General features: G+C 53.0%; 1 protein-coding gene across 3 annotated transcripts in view; it reads left to right on the top strand.

The window, feature by feature from the left end:
- Window positions 1-12,380, top strand: part of SH3PXD2A (SH3 and PX domains 2A) — a 217,733-nt gene extending 205,353 nt beyond the window's left edge. For all 3 annotated transcript variants that reach the window (XM_054581459.1, XM_054581458.1, XM_054581460.1), the window contains 4 exons: window positions 3,084-3,421; window positions 5,453-5,502; window positions 8,239-8,358; window positions 10,416-12,380. In XM_054581459.1, coding sequence (XP_054437434.1) covers window positions 3,084-3,421; window positions 5,453-5,502; window positions 8,239-8,358; window positions 10,416-12,380 — 2,473 coding nt within the window. The remainder of the gene's footprint in view (window positions 1-3,083; window positions 3,422-5,452; window positions 5,503-8,238; window positions 8,359-10,415) is intronic.
- Window positions 12,381-14,940: the final 2,560 nt, after the last annotated feature.

Here is a 14,940-nt window from a genome sequence, read left to right as displayed (position 1 = left end):
TGCCCCTCCAGTCCCCTCTGCCCTGGGACTTCAAGGCCAGTGCAACCCTTGGGGAGCCTTGCTCTCAGGACGTTTTGGTTCTTCGGGGACCAAAGCCTGGTCTGATGATCTTGCCCAGTTTCTCACTTCTGTGCCCGTAACCAGGCTGGCAGAGACGGTCCCACATCTGTGGGCTTCGGGGACCCCCTCGCCCACCCACCACACCCAGGAACCCTGGGCCCACTCTGGGCAAGACACATGTTCTAGGCTGTCTCCCACCATGGGGATGGGCTTGACTGAGGTGACACAGGCACTCACGGGACGGCTGCTCAGACCACGGCTCACAGCCACCAGCGATCAGCCGACGGGTGGGACGAGGGTCGCTGGCCTCGGGGAATTGACTCTTAGTCACTATAGTGGCCCTGACCCCGTGCATGTCCATCAGGAGGCTGAGGTGTCCCTTTCTTTCTGTCCTGTTAGGTGGGTCGGGACTGTGTGCCTGGACACAGGTTACCCGAAGCCACTGCCCTAGCCTTTCACGTTCTCTCAGCAGTGGAAACTAGAGCCGGCCTGCACATCCAGCGACCACGTGTGTGGCACAGGAGGCCCGTGGACATTCTGGCAGCTGGGTGCCTAAACCACTTGCCTGGAGGTTATCTTACAAAGCTGCTGGCTTTTTGTTTGGTTTGGTTTTTTAAATTTTCTAAAATGACCAATAAAGCCACTTTGTGCTGCTGCTGCTAGTCAGCGCTTGTCCCCAGGGCCTAGCCAGAGGGAGCTTCAGCTGAGAAAACCCTGCTGAAAAGGTTCCACCTTAAGAAAGCTGCCAGACACCCCCTTAAATATGCCATTTCCCAACATTCCAGGCTCTGTGTTGATCCTCATTTCCTGTCTTTCTTCTCCACCCCCCCCCCCCCCATACACACCCTCCCTCTTTCTCCATCTCTCCTTTTCCAGTTTGCTTCCCTCTGGAGTCATTCCATGCTCCAGAGCTGGAAAGCAGATGTGCGCAGAGCTGGACCCAGACGCACACAGCCGCTCCCGATTCTCTTCCCTCCCTCTGCCTGGAATCTAATTTTATCCGTGTAACACCGAGGGAACATACGGGGTTTGACATGGGAGCACTCGGGGCAGTACTGCCTGACCGTCACTCCCATGAGGCCCCGCGTCCCATCTCTCAGCAGTGTTCTCATAGAAAAACACTTGCAGCGGCCAGCAGGTTCCTCATCCTCTTTTCTCCAAGATGGAGGAGCACCAGCCTCTGAGCCAGATGCTGCCACCAGCTAGCTGTGCGACCCCTGCTACTTGCTTCACTTTTCTGAGCCTTGGTTGTTACCTCATATGTAAGATTAGGCATCTTGACTAGTTGTTTCCATACTGCCCTGAAATCCTGTGCTTCTGTCTGTCAGCTTCCTGATTTCCATCCATTTGTTCACGGATGTCTGCCTTCCAGGCCCCACACAGGCCTCTTCCTTCCCCTGCCCCTCCCTCTGCATGTTTCTGTGATGCGCACATGAGAAGTGACCCTACCTGAGCTTTCCAGCAAAACTCAAGACACGTCATCGATAGAAACTTTAACTTTCACATTCCTTTTTCTCCCACCTAATGAGAGCCCCAGAACAAGGTCGGGGGGAGGCCGGAGAGGGGGACTGTCAGACATCTGGCACGGGGGAGTCATTCCAAAGGGCCAGATGTGTCCCAGGAAGCAGACAGGGACATTACAGCCCAACTCAGGGACACTGACAACCGCTGGACGAGGAAGTGAGCTCCCAGGGGGTTCGGGTAGAAGCTCAACACCATCGGAGAGAAAATGGAAAGGCTTATTTTCAGAAGTCATCAAACAGTAAATTAAGGCAACCCTGTGTTTTCCCTTTTCTCCTGTTTATGGGTTTTTGGTTTTGTTTTCATTTTGTTTTGTTTTGCAATACCAAGGGTTTTCATTTTATCCAGTCACGTGCTTTAGTCTTTTCATTTATGGTTTCAGCTTTTGGATTCCCATTTAGAAAGGTTTTGTCATCCCCTCCCGATTAGACAAGTATTCACAACTTGCCTTTGTAATGTTGCTGTAGGGTATGAGGCCAGGGTCTCACTTGTTTTTCCTAACTAGATAATCACATCTCCCCAATCAATTACTGAATAATCCATCCTTACTGCACTAATTTGAAATGTTCCCCTGGCACTGGCTGGGTAGCTCAGTTGGTTAGAGCGCCATCCAGATGCACTAAGGTTGCAGGTTTGGTCCCTGGTCAGGGCACATGCAAGAATCCACGGATGAATGCCTAAATAAGTGCAACAATAGATACCTCTATTTGTCTCTTTCTCCCTCTCCCTTCCTTTCTCTCACTCTCAAAAAAAAAAAAAAAAAAATCTACCAATAAATTAAAGAAAGAAAGAAATGTCCCCATTAGCGCTCATCTGTTTGTGGACTTGTTCTGTGAACTTGATCCATCTGCTATTTCAGCATAGTATGGATACTTTCCCTGCTCAATCATCCTTTAGAGACGTCTTCCTAGTTGGTCTCAATGTGTTCATCCTTCTGCATAAATTTTTGCAGTTACCCTATTTCTGCATTTTGCTGAAGAGAAAAAAATTTAGCTCTAGGGTAGGGACTTGTCCAAGGTAGCGTAGATCAGAACTCAGGTTTTCCAACTCACCTGGGCTACCTCTTTGCCTCTCTGATAACATTTCCCTTTTCAATAGGACATTTAGCTCTAGACACCTGCTTATTTTTTTTTTTATCTCCAGAATTTCCTTCTTATTGTGAGGTAGCAGGCTGTTATGTAGTCCACCTTTCAGGCAACCCAAAATTTAAGGAATCATCTAAACGGGAGGTCCTACATTTGCCTGACTTTGTAGAGTATGAGAACTCCCACCAGGAGGGATATCAAGCAAAGAACAAGGAGATAGTAAGAAATGGCGTCCTAGGTGGCTTCTCCACCTGCCCTCAGTTCCAGGTCCCCCTCGAGCAGTGGCATTGCCGAGTGTCTGCTGAACATGGTCGAAAGGCTCTGCTGAGCAAAGCCAGATGGAGCCTGGGCCTGGGAGTGGGGCATGAGGTCCAGCTTCAGTGCTCTAATGACCCATGTCCCACTCCTTCCCCTCAGATACCTGGGCAAAGAAGGCTGGGCCCCAGCCTCCTACCTGAAGAAAGCCAAGGAAGACCTGCCAGCACGGAAGAAGAACCTGGCAGGCCCGGTGGAGATCATTGGGAACATCATGGAGATCAGCAACCTGCTGAACAAAAAGGCATCGGGGGACAAAGAGACTCCACCAGCCGAAGGCGAGGGCCCAGAGGCCCCCATTGCCAAGAAGGAGATCAGCCTGCCCATCCTCTGCAACGCCTCCAATGGCAGCGCCCTGGCGGTCCCTGAGAGGACTGTCTCCAAGCTGGCCCAGAACTCCCCGGCCGTGGCCAGGATCGCCCCTCAGAGGGCCCAGATCAGTAAGAGTCTCGCTGAGCCCCAGGTCCTTGCTGCAAAGCTATTTAGAGAGTGGGCACGGGGTGCAACGAAAGCTAGAGAGGCATGCAGGACCCCCGTATCATTTCCTTCCTGAGATACAGATGGACCTCTGACCCCAGCCTCACTCTGTCAACGTGTCTCATGCTAATTACAGGAGTAGACAAGGCAATTCCTCCCAAAAACTCCACAGAAGATAAATCACACCAGTATTTAAGCTGCTAGCATTCCCTTCTCTAGTGGAGAGCCAGGAACGCTCCCTTTGTAGATAAGTGTAGCCCCTGGACTGTGAAATGTGGGCCGTAGATGCCGAAAGGGAGACATCTTCCTGAGCCTTACCCCACCTTCCTGGTTGCCTTCCATGAATTTCTAGAAACCTACAAGACCTGGATGGGGTGGCTTTACCTCTCTCTACAAGCATATTTTTAAGGGGCACTCGTCAGGATTCTCCTTCATTCCTACAGGAGATAGGAGAATCAACCCCACTCTCTGGCAAGCTCCGAATCTCTACACCTCTCTGGCGCACAGTGCCTTTGGTTGAGAGTTAAACTGTTCTCTATTATGAGAGACAAGCTTCTGTTTGTGTCCAGCCAGCCTTAAAATCTGGAGGAAAGCTGTTTCTATTCTAAACTTGGTTAGGTTAGCTCTGTGCCTGATATCTTTTAGGCAGTTGGGACATCTTTTTCTTTTATTGTATTTTTCCCCATTGCCCTTTATCCCCTTTGTCCCCCGCCCCTTCCCCCGCTGCGATCACCACACTGTTGTCCATGTCTATGAATCCTTTTTCCTTTTTGCTCAATCCCCTCTACCCCCTAATTCCCCAGCTATCATCCTGCTTTCTATCTATGAGTCTCTGTTTTCCTTGTTAGTTCAGTTTGTTCATTAGATTCCACATGTGAGTGAAATCATATGGTATTTGTCTTTCTCTGACTGACTTATTTCACTTAGCTTAATGTTCTCCAGGTCCATCCATGCTGCCACAAAGGGTAAAATTTTCTTCTTCTTCTTCTTCTTCTTTTTTTTTTTTTTTTTATAGCCAAGTAGTATTCTTTTGTATCGGGAATCTTTTGAGGGCCTTTCCTCTTGCCTGGAATTGTACTAGCTTCCAAGGATTTAGTAGTGAGCACAAAATAGACATGGTCTCTGCTCCACACTTGGAAACTCTATATATTGGGTTGGCCAAAAAATTTCGTTTACTTTGTTCTGTAAATTAAAGATATATTTTTCATTTTCACCAATAACTTTATTGATTTGGATATTTTGAGTATGTTGGCTATCTCCCATGTGGTATAATGTTGATCGTTGTCAATTAATGTCTTGATTTGATCGCTCTCAACTTCAACTGGTCTACCTGATCATGGAGCATCATCCAATGAGAAACCTCCAGCCTGAAACTTCACAAACTACTTTTGACAGTCAGTCACAGCACCTTCTCCATACAATGCACAACTCTTTCTTGGCATTTCAGTTGCATTTTTACCTTTTTTGAAATAATAAAGCATAACATGCTGAAAATGTTGTATATTTTCTCCCATCTTCAATGTTAAAATGGCTACACAAAAATTCGCCAGTTTTGATACTGTTTTTTAAAATGCAAGGGCTGATAAGACAACTGTCACAATACAATCTAACAAAATTCTTTCAAATGAAGTTAAAGACAACTAAGCATTACTAGAGACATCTTACAGGGGGGAAAATGAACTTCTTGGCCAACCCAATATTTTGATAGAGCTGTATACCCTTTCTCCCAAAAAACGCCTCTCTGTGTCTGTACATTCCGCTATGTGCACATCACGGCAGAGGGCCCACGGATCCCCTGACACGCAGCCAAGGAAGCTTAAAGCTCTGTGGTTTCCTTCTGAAGAAGCCTAACTCTAGTGCCCAAATGACTGAGAGCACAAGTCCTTCGTGAATGAGGGACAGGCTCAGGAAGCGGTCACACCTAAGGAAGGCAGGGACAGGCCATGTTGCCCAGTGTCCGGCTGGCATTTTTTAAGCCATGTTTTTTCTCCTAGGCTCCCCAAACCTAAGGACAAGACCTCCACCTCGCAGAGAATCCAGTCTGGTATGTGTATCAAACCTCTTCTCCCTATTATGTTCCTTTTCTGGGGATGCACTGTAGCAGCCCTAGTTAACCAGCTGTCTCACTGCAGAGCCTGTCGGTGCAGAGGTTTCCCAGGGCCCTGCTGGGCCTTCCAGCTGTGTGGGGCTGGAGGCAGAGAGAAGCTTACAGATCCCAACCTTTAAGGGGGTTGCGGGAGCGGGGACGGGGAGGGGGGGCGGCTAGCTAGACAGTTTATAATTGAAAACGCCCTGCACTCCAAAGCTAAATAAATCCATCCCGGCCACTGCACTGGCAGACATAAACATTTAGACTGGCCGGCGAGAGAGTCCGGCCGGGGCATTGCCAGGGGCTTGAAATGCAGCTGTCCATGTGAGCCTGGACACCTTTCAGCTTTACCTTCCTAGCTGGGGAATGCCTGGTGGAGGTGGTGGATACCAGAGCCAGGAGAGTGGAGCATCCTCCGGGGGCGAGGTGGGGAACGGGCGGTATTGATGGCCAGGACTGGCTTTTGCAGGAGCTTAAAGATGCTCAATGCTGCTGGGTGCCTGGCTTCTGTTGGGGGGTCGGTGGCTTCCTGGTATCCATACTGTCAAGGGGACAGATGCGCACTCAGGATGCTGGGCTCTGGCCAGCATTGATGCTGGAGACATGCCTGGAGCCCCAGAGCAGAGAATGTTATCAAGGGCAGTGGGGTACAGTGGAAAGAATGGGGTTTTGAGTCTTCCAGGCCTAGATTCATATTCCACTTCTGACACTGAGCACCAGCCACCCCCAGGGCAAGTTGCTGGCCTTCCACAAGCCCCTCCACGGCCCTCATCTGTAAGGTGGGGGTGGGACCCGCCATCTGCTGGGGCCGCTGTAAGGATGCAACAAGCTGATGAGTATTGCAGGCTGGCAGCCAGGTTTCCATTTCCTGTGTCAGCTGTGACCACTGGAGGCATTTACCTGTGATACCGCGTGGACACAGAGGCATTTACCTGAGATACCACGTGAACACAGTTTTCTGAAGTCACACCTTGGCTCACAGCAAGAGTTACTGTGACCAGTGACGTCTGCCCAGGGGAGGGGGGTGGCAGCAGTCCCTGGAAAAGTGGGCCTTCAGTAAACAGGATTATTGAAGATTTGGCCCTTGGAAAGGAGCCGGTGCTTGCCCTGGCCATTGGCCCCAGTGGGGGTTCTATCTCCTTTGTCCCTTGTGTTTTGTATGACTAAACAGCGACTTCTTTCCTGCCTTTTCTCTCAGCCCCAGCTAATTACTTTCAGGCAGACTTGATTTTGGCAAGAATGGGGTAATTCCTTCCACACTTACCAAATGCAGGGCTTGCGGAGGCAGAGCTGCTGTTTCCAGCTAGGCCCGGCTGAATCCCACTTGGCCAGGGGTCCGCGCTGGGCCGGGGCCTGGGCCACATCTGCTCACATGCACGGCTGCAGGGCCAGGCACCAGGGCAGGGCAAGTTGCCTGAATCGTACCCAGTCCCGCAAAACCGGCTTCTTCTCAGCCTTTGCTCACCCTGACCCCAGGCAGCTGAGCTGCAACTGGCTGGATCAGGACTTGCTGAGCCTTGAAGGATGAGGAAGGTGCAGAGGACAGGGTGGTATTTCAGGCGGAGAGTTTGGCTTTGGCTTCTCCCTGTGCTGCTGGCTGGGCCAGAAGCTAGTATTTATATTATCTCAGCAAGCCTCTCAATGACCCTACTTTAATTCCATCTTGTAGAGAAAGAAACTGAGGCTCAGAGAGGTCAAGGGCAAGGCCATGCAGTTGGTGAATGGCCAAGTAGGGACTGAAGCTCACATGTGCCCAGATGTTGACAGAGGTCTTTCAAGGTTACAACACAGCCGCTTCCCCCTACCTAGTCTCCCCCACACACACCTTTACTCAAAAAATGTTTTGTTTTAACCCCTTTGTATGATACCAGGACATACTGGGAGTGGTGGGGAGGCACGAAGTACCTTGTAGCCAGATGAGAGAATGGGTGAGCTAGAACCTCTGCTCCGCCAGGGCACGGGGGTCCTCCTTTGGGTCCACTACTGGGCGCCCAGTGGGACCATCAATAGACACACAGCAAATGTTTGTAAAATAAATGAATGAGGCTCACAAGTCACAGGCCATGGTCAAATTCTAAATGTCCTTGAATGTTGTGTCTAGGTATTGATGTGCCAGCACCTAAAACACAGTTAGGCTCCCCAGTGTGCTCCACGGTCCTCAGGGCAAGGGGCCTGGGCTTTATTCAGTGCTCGCCTGACCTTTGGCAGCATTGTGATGACCAACCAAGGGCCCTCCTCACCCAGCGCCGCGCTCCCTCACACTGGCACCCCGCCTGTGGCGACGGCTGTATCCCCTGGCTCTGCCTCTACAGCCGGATGTCACCCCTGCAGCCTTGTCCCCTAGACTTAAGGAAGTGGCTGCTGTCCCCAACAAGGCAGTGTGCGCAGACTCTGTTACAGTGACTTCTCTGGTTTTTAGTTTTCATTTTGGTACCTAGCAGTTGAGGCTTCCAAAAACTGGACCTCCGGAGACGAAAGAGTGGAAATTACTGTTACTGAGTGATCATTTTGAAGGCTCAGACACATCTCAGGTGGATCCTAGGTATTCTTAGAAATCCTACGCAGGAGAGTGACTGAGGTGACAGGTGCGTCCTCAGGTCAGCTGCTGTCGCACTGGTGTCACTGCCACACTCCCCGCCATTACTGTTCTGATCCAGAGGGTTTTGCTCACTGAGTCCTTCTCTCCCATAGGGGTTCCAACTGCCGAAGCCACCAGAGCCCCCTTCTGTTGAAGTGGAGTACTACACCATTGCTGAATTCCAGTCGTGCATTTCTGATGGGATCAGCTTTCGTGGTGGACAGAAGGCAGAGGTGAGCCATGGGCCAGGTGGCTGAGGGTTTTACCTCAAGCTGGTCAAAGACCTGCTGCATTTCCTTTTTATGTCGTGCTGGCACTGTTTCTGAGGGACGCAGAGGAGCGGTGCAGAGACAAGACCCACGAAGCCAGGAAGGACCGCAGTCAGGGCTGGAACCCAGCACTCGTGTTTCCGCCCAGTGCTCACGGTGCTGTCCTCACAGCAGCACTTCCCAGAGCGTATTGCAGGAGCTTGTGACGGGCGGGCTGTGAGACAAAGGGCTTCTGTGGTTGGACAAGTTCAGAGGACAGTAGGTTCAACAAAATTCAACCAGTTTTGTTATTTTATATGGCAGAACTTCTCAGCCCGTGCTACGGAGATGTCACTGTGCGTCTCTAAAAGGGGACTAGGTTAGGCAGCATTGCCCAGACCCGGTTGGGTCCGGAACACTCCCTCGCCCAGGAGCACCGCGGGGGCTGGCACGGTAGGAAGTGCTGTTGTTGGGAGAACATGGTCCAGGCTGCAGGGGTAAAATACCGGGGAGCCAGGTCCTGGCCACATGTGCACCTGAGGCACCTCTGGTGTCTGATGGAGCCGCTTCTCCCCACAGGCTTCGATTATCTCTCTCTGCAGATGGAGTGGTATACACCGGGGTGCGCCCCACCCCGGCCTGTCTCCTAGCATTTATGAAACTGTGCTGGAGGTGCTGCTGAACATGGCCTTCCAGGGGACAGAGATCTATGGCTCTGTTGTTTCTCCTGAGTGGTTTTGTGTAATAATGGAGTTAAATCCAATTAATTCAGACAAGATTGGGCACATTCAGGGTGGTATGGCCGTAGACTAAAATCCAATTAATTCATATAAAGCTGTTAGGAGATTAACTGAGCAGGCTCTGCCTATTGAAGCAGTGACATCCCCAGTGTGCATGGTTTAAATCACATGCCTGGAACTTGGAACTAAATTTCCCAGAGAAATCATTCCCTCGGTGGTGCTTAGGTTTCTGGAAGGACCTACTAAGCTTGTAACACCACAGACCTATCATACTTAGGATCTCCCTAAGCTTGACTTTGAAGTAGAGGAATGGGCAAGGGTGAAGGATGAAATATGGTACCAAAGGAAGGAGGAAAACCTTTCTTTTTTTGGTGGCAATTGCAGAGGTCTGGTCTTACACTGAGCTTCCTTGGGCAGTCTCTAGCCGCCCTTCCTGCCCCTCTTCCCCCAGTTTTCATGCTTTTCCTTCCCCTCCCCGGGACCTTTGCCTGCAGTAGTGCTCCCCCGCACAAGATTACCTTCCCTTAGTGTTCCCCAATCCAAACGATCCCCAGTTCAACCAGTTACAACACTCCTGGCCTTTAGCCAGTCTCAAAAAGCCGTTAAGAAAGAGGCTCCTTGAACTAGTTTATGCTAACATGGCAATGACTGACAGCCCCTCATCCTTCCTACAGGAAAGCCATTCAACCCAAGGATGTCTTTTCAGCGAGTGGGATTCCATGTGCAGTGAAATGACCACAGGCAGTGGGGACAACAGGGCAGGGCTGTGTAGGGAGCCTCTGGCCTCACTCAGGCCATGTGTCCCAGTTCAACTTACCTGCATCTTCCCATTCTCTTCTGCCCTGAGAAACCTTTTCCAGGGTCCCCAGGGGAGGACCTCATACCATTGGAGGCGGGAGGAGGACAGGAGTGGTGGAAAGGTGGAATGGTAGTTTTTTAAATACATACGGATCCTTGGCAAGTTGGGTTCTATAGGACAGTGTCTCTTCTAAATGCAGCAACTTAGGGGGAGAAGCGGTAGTCGAAGAGGAGGCCAGCTGGACCAGGGTGTTGACTGAGGTTTGGAGGGACAGGGGAGAGGGACTTGAACAGTGGGTGCCCCCAACTAGGAAATGATAGAGACCTGGGTTTAAATTCCAGCCCATCATTTACTACATTGGGTCCTGGGCCACTTACTGAATTTGCTCATCTGTAAATGGAGATAATGTCTCCCAGAGCCAGAGTATCAAGCTCGTAGCCTGCCACATCACAAGGTCCCAGTAATCCTCCCAACTCACTGGCCTGTCCGCCCCTTCCCCCTAGGTCATCGACAAGAACTCAGGTGGCTGGTGGTACGTGCAGATCGGTGAGAAGGAGGGCTGGGCCCCCGCATCCTACATCGATAAGCGCAAGAAGCCCAACCTGAGCCGCCGTACAAGCACACTAACTCGGCCCAAGGTACCCCCACCGGCTCCCCCCAGCAAGCCCAAGGAGGCTGAGGAGGGTCCGGCAGGCACCAGCGAGAGCCAGGACTCCCCGCTGAAGCTCAAATACGAGGAGCCTGAGTATGACATCCCTGCCTTTGGCTTTGACTCAGAGCCAGAGCTGAGTGAGGAGCCCGTGGAGGACAGAGGCTCAGGGGACAAGCGACCCGCCCAGCCCCACAGGCCGTCACCTGCCTCCTCACTGCAGCGGGCTCGCTTCAAGGTCGGTGGATCTTCAGAGGACGTGGCCCCGGAAGAGGAGACCATCTATGAGAACGAGGGCTTCCGGCCATGTGCAGAGGACAGCCTGTCAGCCAGACGTTCCTCCCGGGACAGTGACTCCCCAGGAGGCTCCCCACTGTCCCTTGCCAGGAAAAACTCCCCCAAATCAGACTCCCCCAAATCCTCCTCGCTCCTAAAGCTCAAGGCAGAGAAAAATGCCCAGGCAGAGTTAGGGAAGAACCACTCCTCGGCCTCCTTTTCCTCGTCCATCACCATCAACACCACCTGCTCCTCCTCCTCCTCCTCTTCCTCCTTGTCCAAGCACAGCGGCGACCTGAAGCCCCGTTCTGCCTCGGACGCAGGCATCCGCGGCCCTCCGAAGGTCGGGGCGAAGAAGGACGCTGACCTGAAGGCAGGACTGGCCTCCTGTGCTCGGGCCAAGCCATCAGTCCGGCCCAAGCCATTCTTGAACCGAGCAGAGTCCCAGAGTCAAGAGAAGATGGACATCAGCACTTTACGGCGCCAGCTGAGACCCACAGGCCAGCTCCGGGGAGGTCTCAAGGGCTCCAAGAGTGAGGATTCAGAGCTGCCCCCCCAGACGGCCTCTGAGGGTCCCAACGAGGGATCTAGGAGAGGCTCAGCTGACATCATCACCCTCCCAGCTGCCACGTCCCCCTGTCCCACCAAGAAGGGACGAGAAGGGCACGCCACCTCCTACACGACATGTAGTGCCTACCAGAAGGTCCAGGACTCGGAGATCAGTTTCCCCGCAGGCGTGGAGGTGCAGGTGCTTGAGAAGTTGGAAAGTGGCTGGTGGTATGTGAGGTTTGGGGAGCTGGAGGGCTGGGCCCCTTCCCATTATTTGGTGCTGGGTGAGAACGAGCCACCTGACCCCTCTGGGAAAGAGCCAGACACAGTCCCCGCCAAGAGCAAGCAGGAGGGCAAGTCGGACAGCCTGGAGAAGATCGAGAAGCGGGTCCAGGCGCTGAACACCGTCAACCAGAGCAAGCGGGCCACGCCCCCCATACCCTCCAAGCCCCCTGGGGGCTTCAGCAAGACTTCGGGTGCTGGGGTGGTGAAAATGAGGAATGGTGTTCGGCAGGTGGCAGTGAGGCCCCAGTCAGTATTTGTGTCCCCACCACCCAAGGACAACAACCTGTCCTGCGCCCTTCGGAGGAACGAGTCGCTCACAGCCACGGACAGCCTCCGAGGCGTCCGCCGGAACTCATCCTTCAGCACCGCTCGCTCCGCGGCTGCCGAGGCCAAGGGCCGCCTGGCCGAGCGGGCCGCCAGCCAGGGCTCAGACACCCCTCTGCTGCCCACCCAGCGTAACGGCATCCCCGTGTCCCCCGTGCGCCCCAAGCCCATCGAGAAGTCCCAGTTCATCCACAACAATCTCAAAGATGTGTATGTCTCGATCGCGGACTACGAGGGGGACGAGGAGACGGCGGGCTTCCAGGAGGGTGTGTCCATGGAGGTCCTGGAGAGGAACCCCAATGGCTGGTGGTACTGCCAGATCCTGGATGGGGTGAAGCCCTTCAAAGGCTGGGTGCCCTCCAACTACCTGGAGAAAAAGAACTAATGGGGGGGCATGAGGGGGGGTGGGTCCTACCAGCCTGAGGGGGGCTGAGTGGTGAAATGAAGACAAATAGGGAAAGGGAAATGGGAGGGGGGCGGGGGGGGGGCAACATTAAACCCTACAGAAAGTGCGGCCTCAAGGATACTCCCCTCCAGGCCGTCCCCGAGCTGGAAGGTAGGGTCTGGTGGCGGCCCACCTTGAGCAGGAGGCCTGGGATATTGGCAAGGGAGGCCTGGGACCAGAGGTGAGACAGCTGAGCCCTATGTGTGCACCATGGGGACTTCGCCGATGGGCTCGGTGCCACTCGGGACAGGCCATGTGGGAAACTCCAGTTGTGCCTTGGCTGCAAATCTGGAAGAGATGTGGTCATAGGTGCCTCCCATGCCCTGCCTCAGTTGAGCCCAGTTCCAGTTGTTGGCACCTTGTCACCAGAGGTGGCCCTTGTATCGTCCTCGTCTGTATTTGTGAATTGTGCTGGTTCCCCAGGGATTGCCACCCCCCCCCCCCACAGGGGGTGTGGCAGAAGACACCACTGGCTTTGGGGCTTTGAGGCATGTCCTGTGAGCTCAACCTGTCCCTAGCCAGGCCACTGTCAGTGTCTGTTAATTGAAGAAAAAGCAGTTCCCCATGTGCCAGCAGGGACCACCTTTCTTAGCCATCACTGACCTTAAGAAGAGAGCCCGCACTGACTGTCTGGGGCGCCCGTGGAGGACCACCTGCCTGATTTGCAGAGAAGACAGGCAAAGCCACGGGTCTCTTCACAGTCTGCACAGACTTTATTGTGGACATTTCTGGGTGCGCAGTTCTTGTGCATGTTTTGGGAGAGGTTTATTGATTTTGGGCTTTTATGTTGGGCCTTGGGTTTTGTTCTTATTTTAGGGGTTGTCTGGGGGCCTAAGGACAGTCAGCCTCACGGGGGACAGGAAGGGCGGTGGACGGCCTTTTCTGTTGTACTCCTGAAGGGAGGTTGGTTGTTTGTTTCACACGCTTCCCCAGAGTCGTTGCGTTTGGTTTCCACTGTGTGGACAGTACCGGAGCTGGGCACTTGCCTGAGGCACGGCGGGGCTGGAGAAGCCCCGGGTCCCAGACACATGAAGCCCAACCCCAGGAGGGAGGCGGGGCTTGTTCAGGAGAGAAGGTGGCTCTCAGGCCGCTGGGTGACCGCTGTCCTGGGTGCATTGTCCCACTTAGGACTGAAAGCCTTACCTGCGAACTATGGTGACACAGCTATCACCCCTACTTCTGGGCTGAGGGGACCCCAGCTGGGCCCCGACCAGACTGGAGCAAACGCCACCAGCCACCACCACCCCCCCCCCCGCCACCGGCCTGCAAGCAGTGCCCCGGCTACCCAAGAAGAGGGAGGACCTTGGGCCAGGGCTGACCTGGCCTTTCCAAGGGGCAGCGCCCCGTGAAGAGAGAAGCAAGAGGATCAAGTCCCTGTCGACTGTGGGTCTTGCGATTGTTGACGTTTCAGAGGGGACCCTCCAGAAGCCGAAGCGGCTTCCCACGGACTCACCCTTCGCTGGGAGTGGATCTCCGCACGTGCCTTTGATTTCGTCCAGATCAGGCCTCACAGCCACGATTCAGCTGCCAGGATCCTGGCCTAAGGGTTGGTGTTTCCCACAGAGGAGGAAAGGCTCGCTCTCCACCCCTGCTTCCCACCCAGGAAGTACATGTTGCCTGAAGATGCGCAGGGGACCCAGCGTCTCGCGCCTTCAGTACCCGCCCGCCCCCTCCCAACCCCCGAGGCCTTGCCTGGGGTCTCCCCAGCCCTCATCCATCCCGCACACTGAAGCCTGGCAGCTAGAGCAGACTGCTTGTGTTCTTTGTTAAAGGGCCGTGGTGAGATTTTGTTTCCTTTTGTTTGTGAGTTTGTTTAAAATTGAAATTAGTTATTTTCTTCTGCTGGACAGTATTAAATAGAGCAGGATGTTGAGTTAATCTGCTAGATTGCAGTACTAATGGTAGTGGGTTAGTGTCTTCATATTAATATTATTTGGACTTCTTTGAACAATAATGATAAAGAAGTGGTTCATTATTTTTTAATTAATGCACTTTAATAAGGTGGAATGGAAAGAAACCCAGAGAGCAAAGTGCATTACTTAAAGATGCAGTATATACTTTTCTCATTTTTAAGCAGCACATATTTATTAAAAGAAAAAAAAGTAATTTATGATTATTTAAAATAAAATTTAAAAGTAGAGTGACTGTCGGGTTAAAGGACCTTCCACGGAGCTATCTTCCAGGGGCGGGGCCCCAGCGGCCTCACTCCTCAAATGTCTGCACTGAGCCAGTTCAATCAATAACATGACAGCCAGGCCAGGAAGGAGTGCAGGACGCATCTGCCAAGCACAGAGCATCTCAGTTGGACTGGACCACAGCGCTCCCCAGAGCCTGCCTTTCCCTGCCCTTCCTCACTGCCTGCACTGCCCTGTGGGGCTCTCTACCACCACCAGGGCCCACGTTCCCCCCGCCCCCCAAGGACCTTCTCTCCCTGATCCCCAGTGCTCTGAGCGATGGTCACTAAAAGTGCCCTCATAGGTCACGCCATCCCCTCCCCTCC

Source organism: Pteronotus mesoamericanus, unplaced genomic scaffold (genome assembly GCF_021234165.1).
Source record: "Pteronotus mesoamericanus isolate MK-2021 breed Mesoamerican mustached bat unplaced genomic scaffold, CSHL_Meso_final contig_657, whole genome shotgun sequence".
NCBI classification, from domain to species: Eukaryota; Metazoa; Chordata; class Mammalia; order Chiroptera; family Mormoopidae; genus Pteronotus; species Pteronotus mesoamericanus.
Note: the sequence above shows the minus strand (reverse complement) of the source record. Positions and strands in the feature narration are given on the sequence as shown.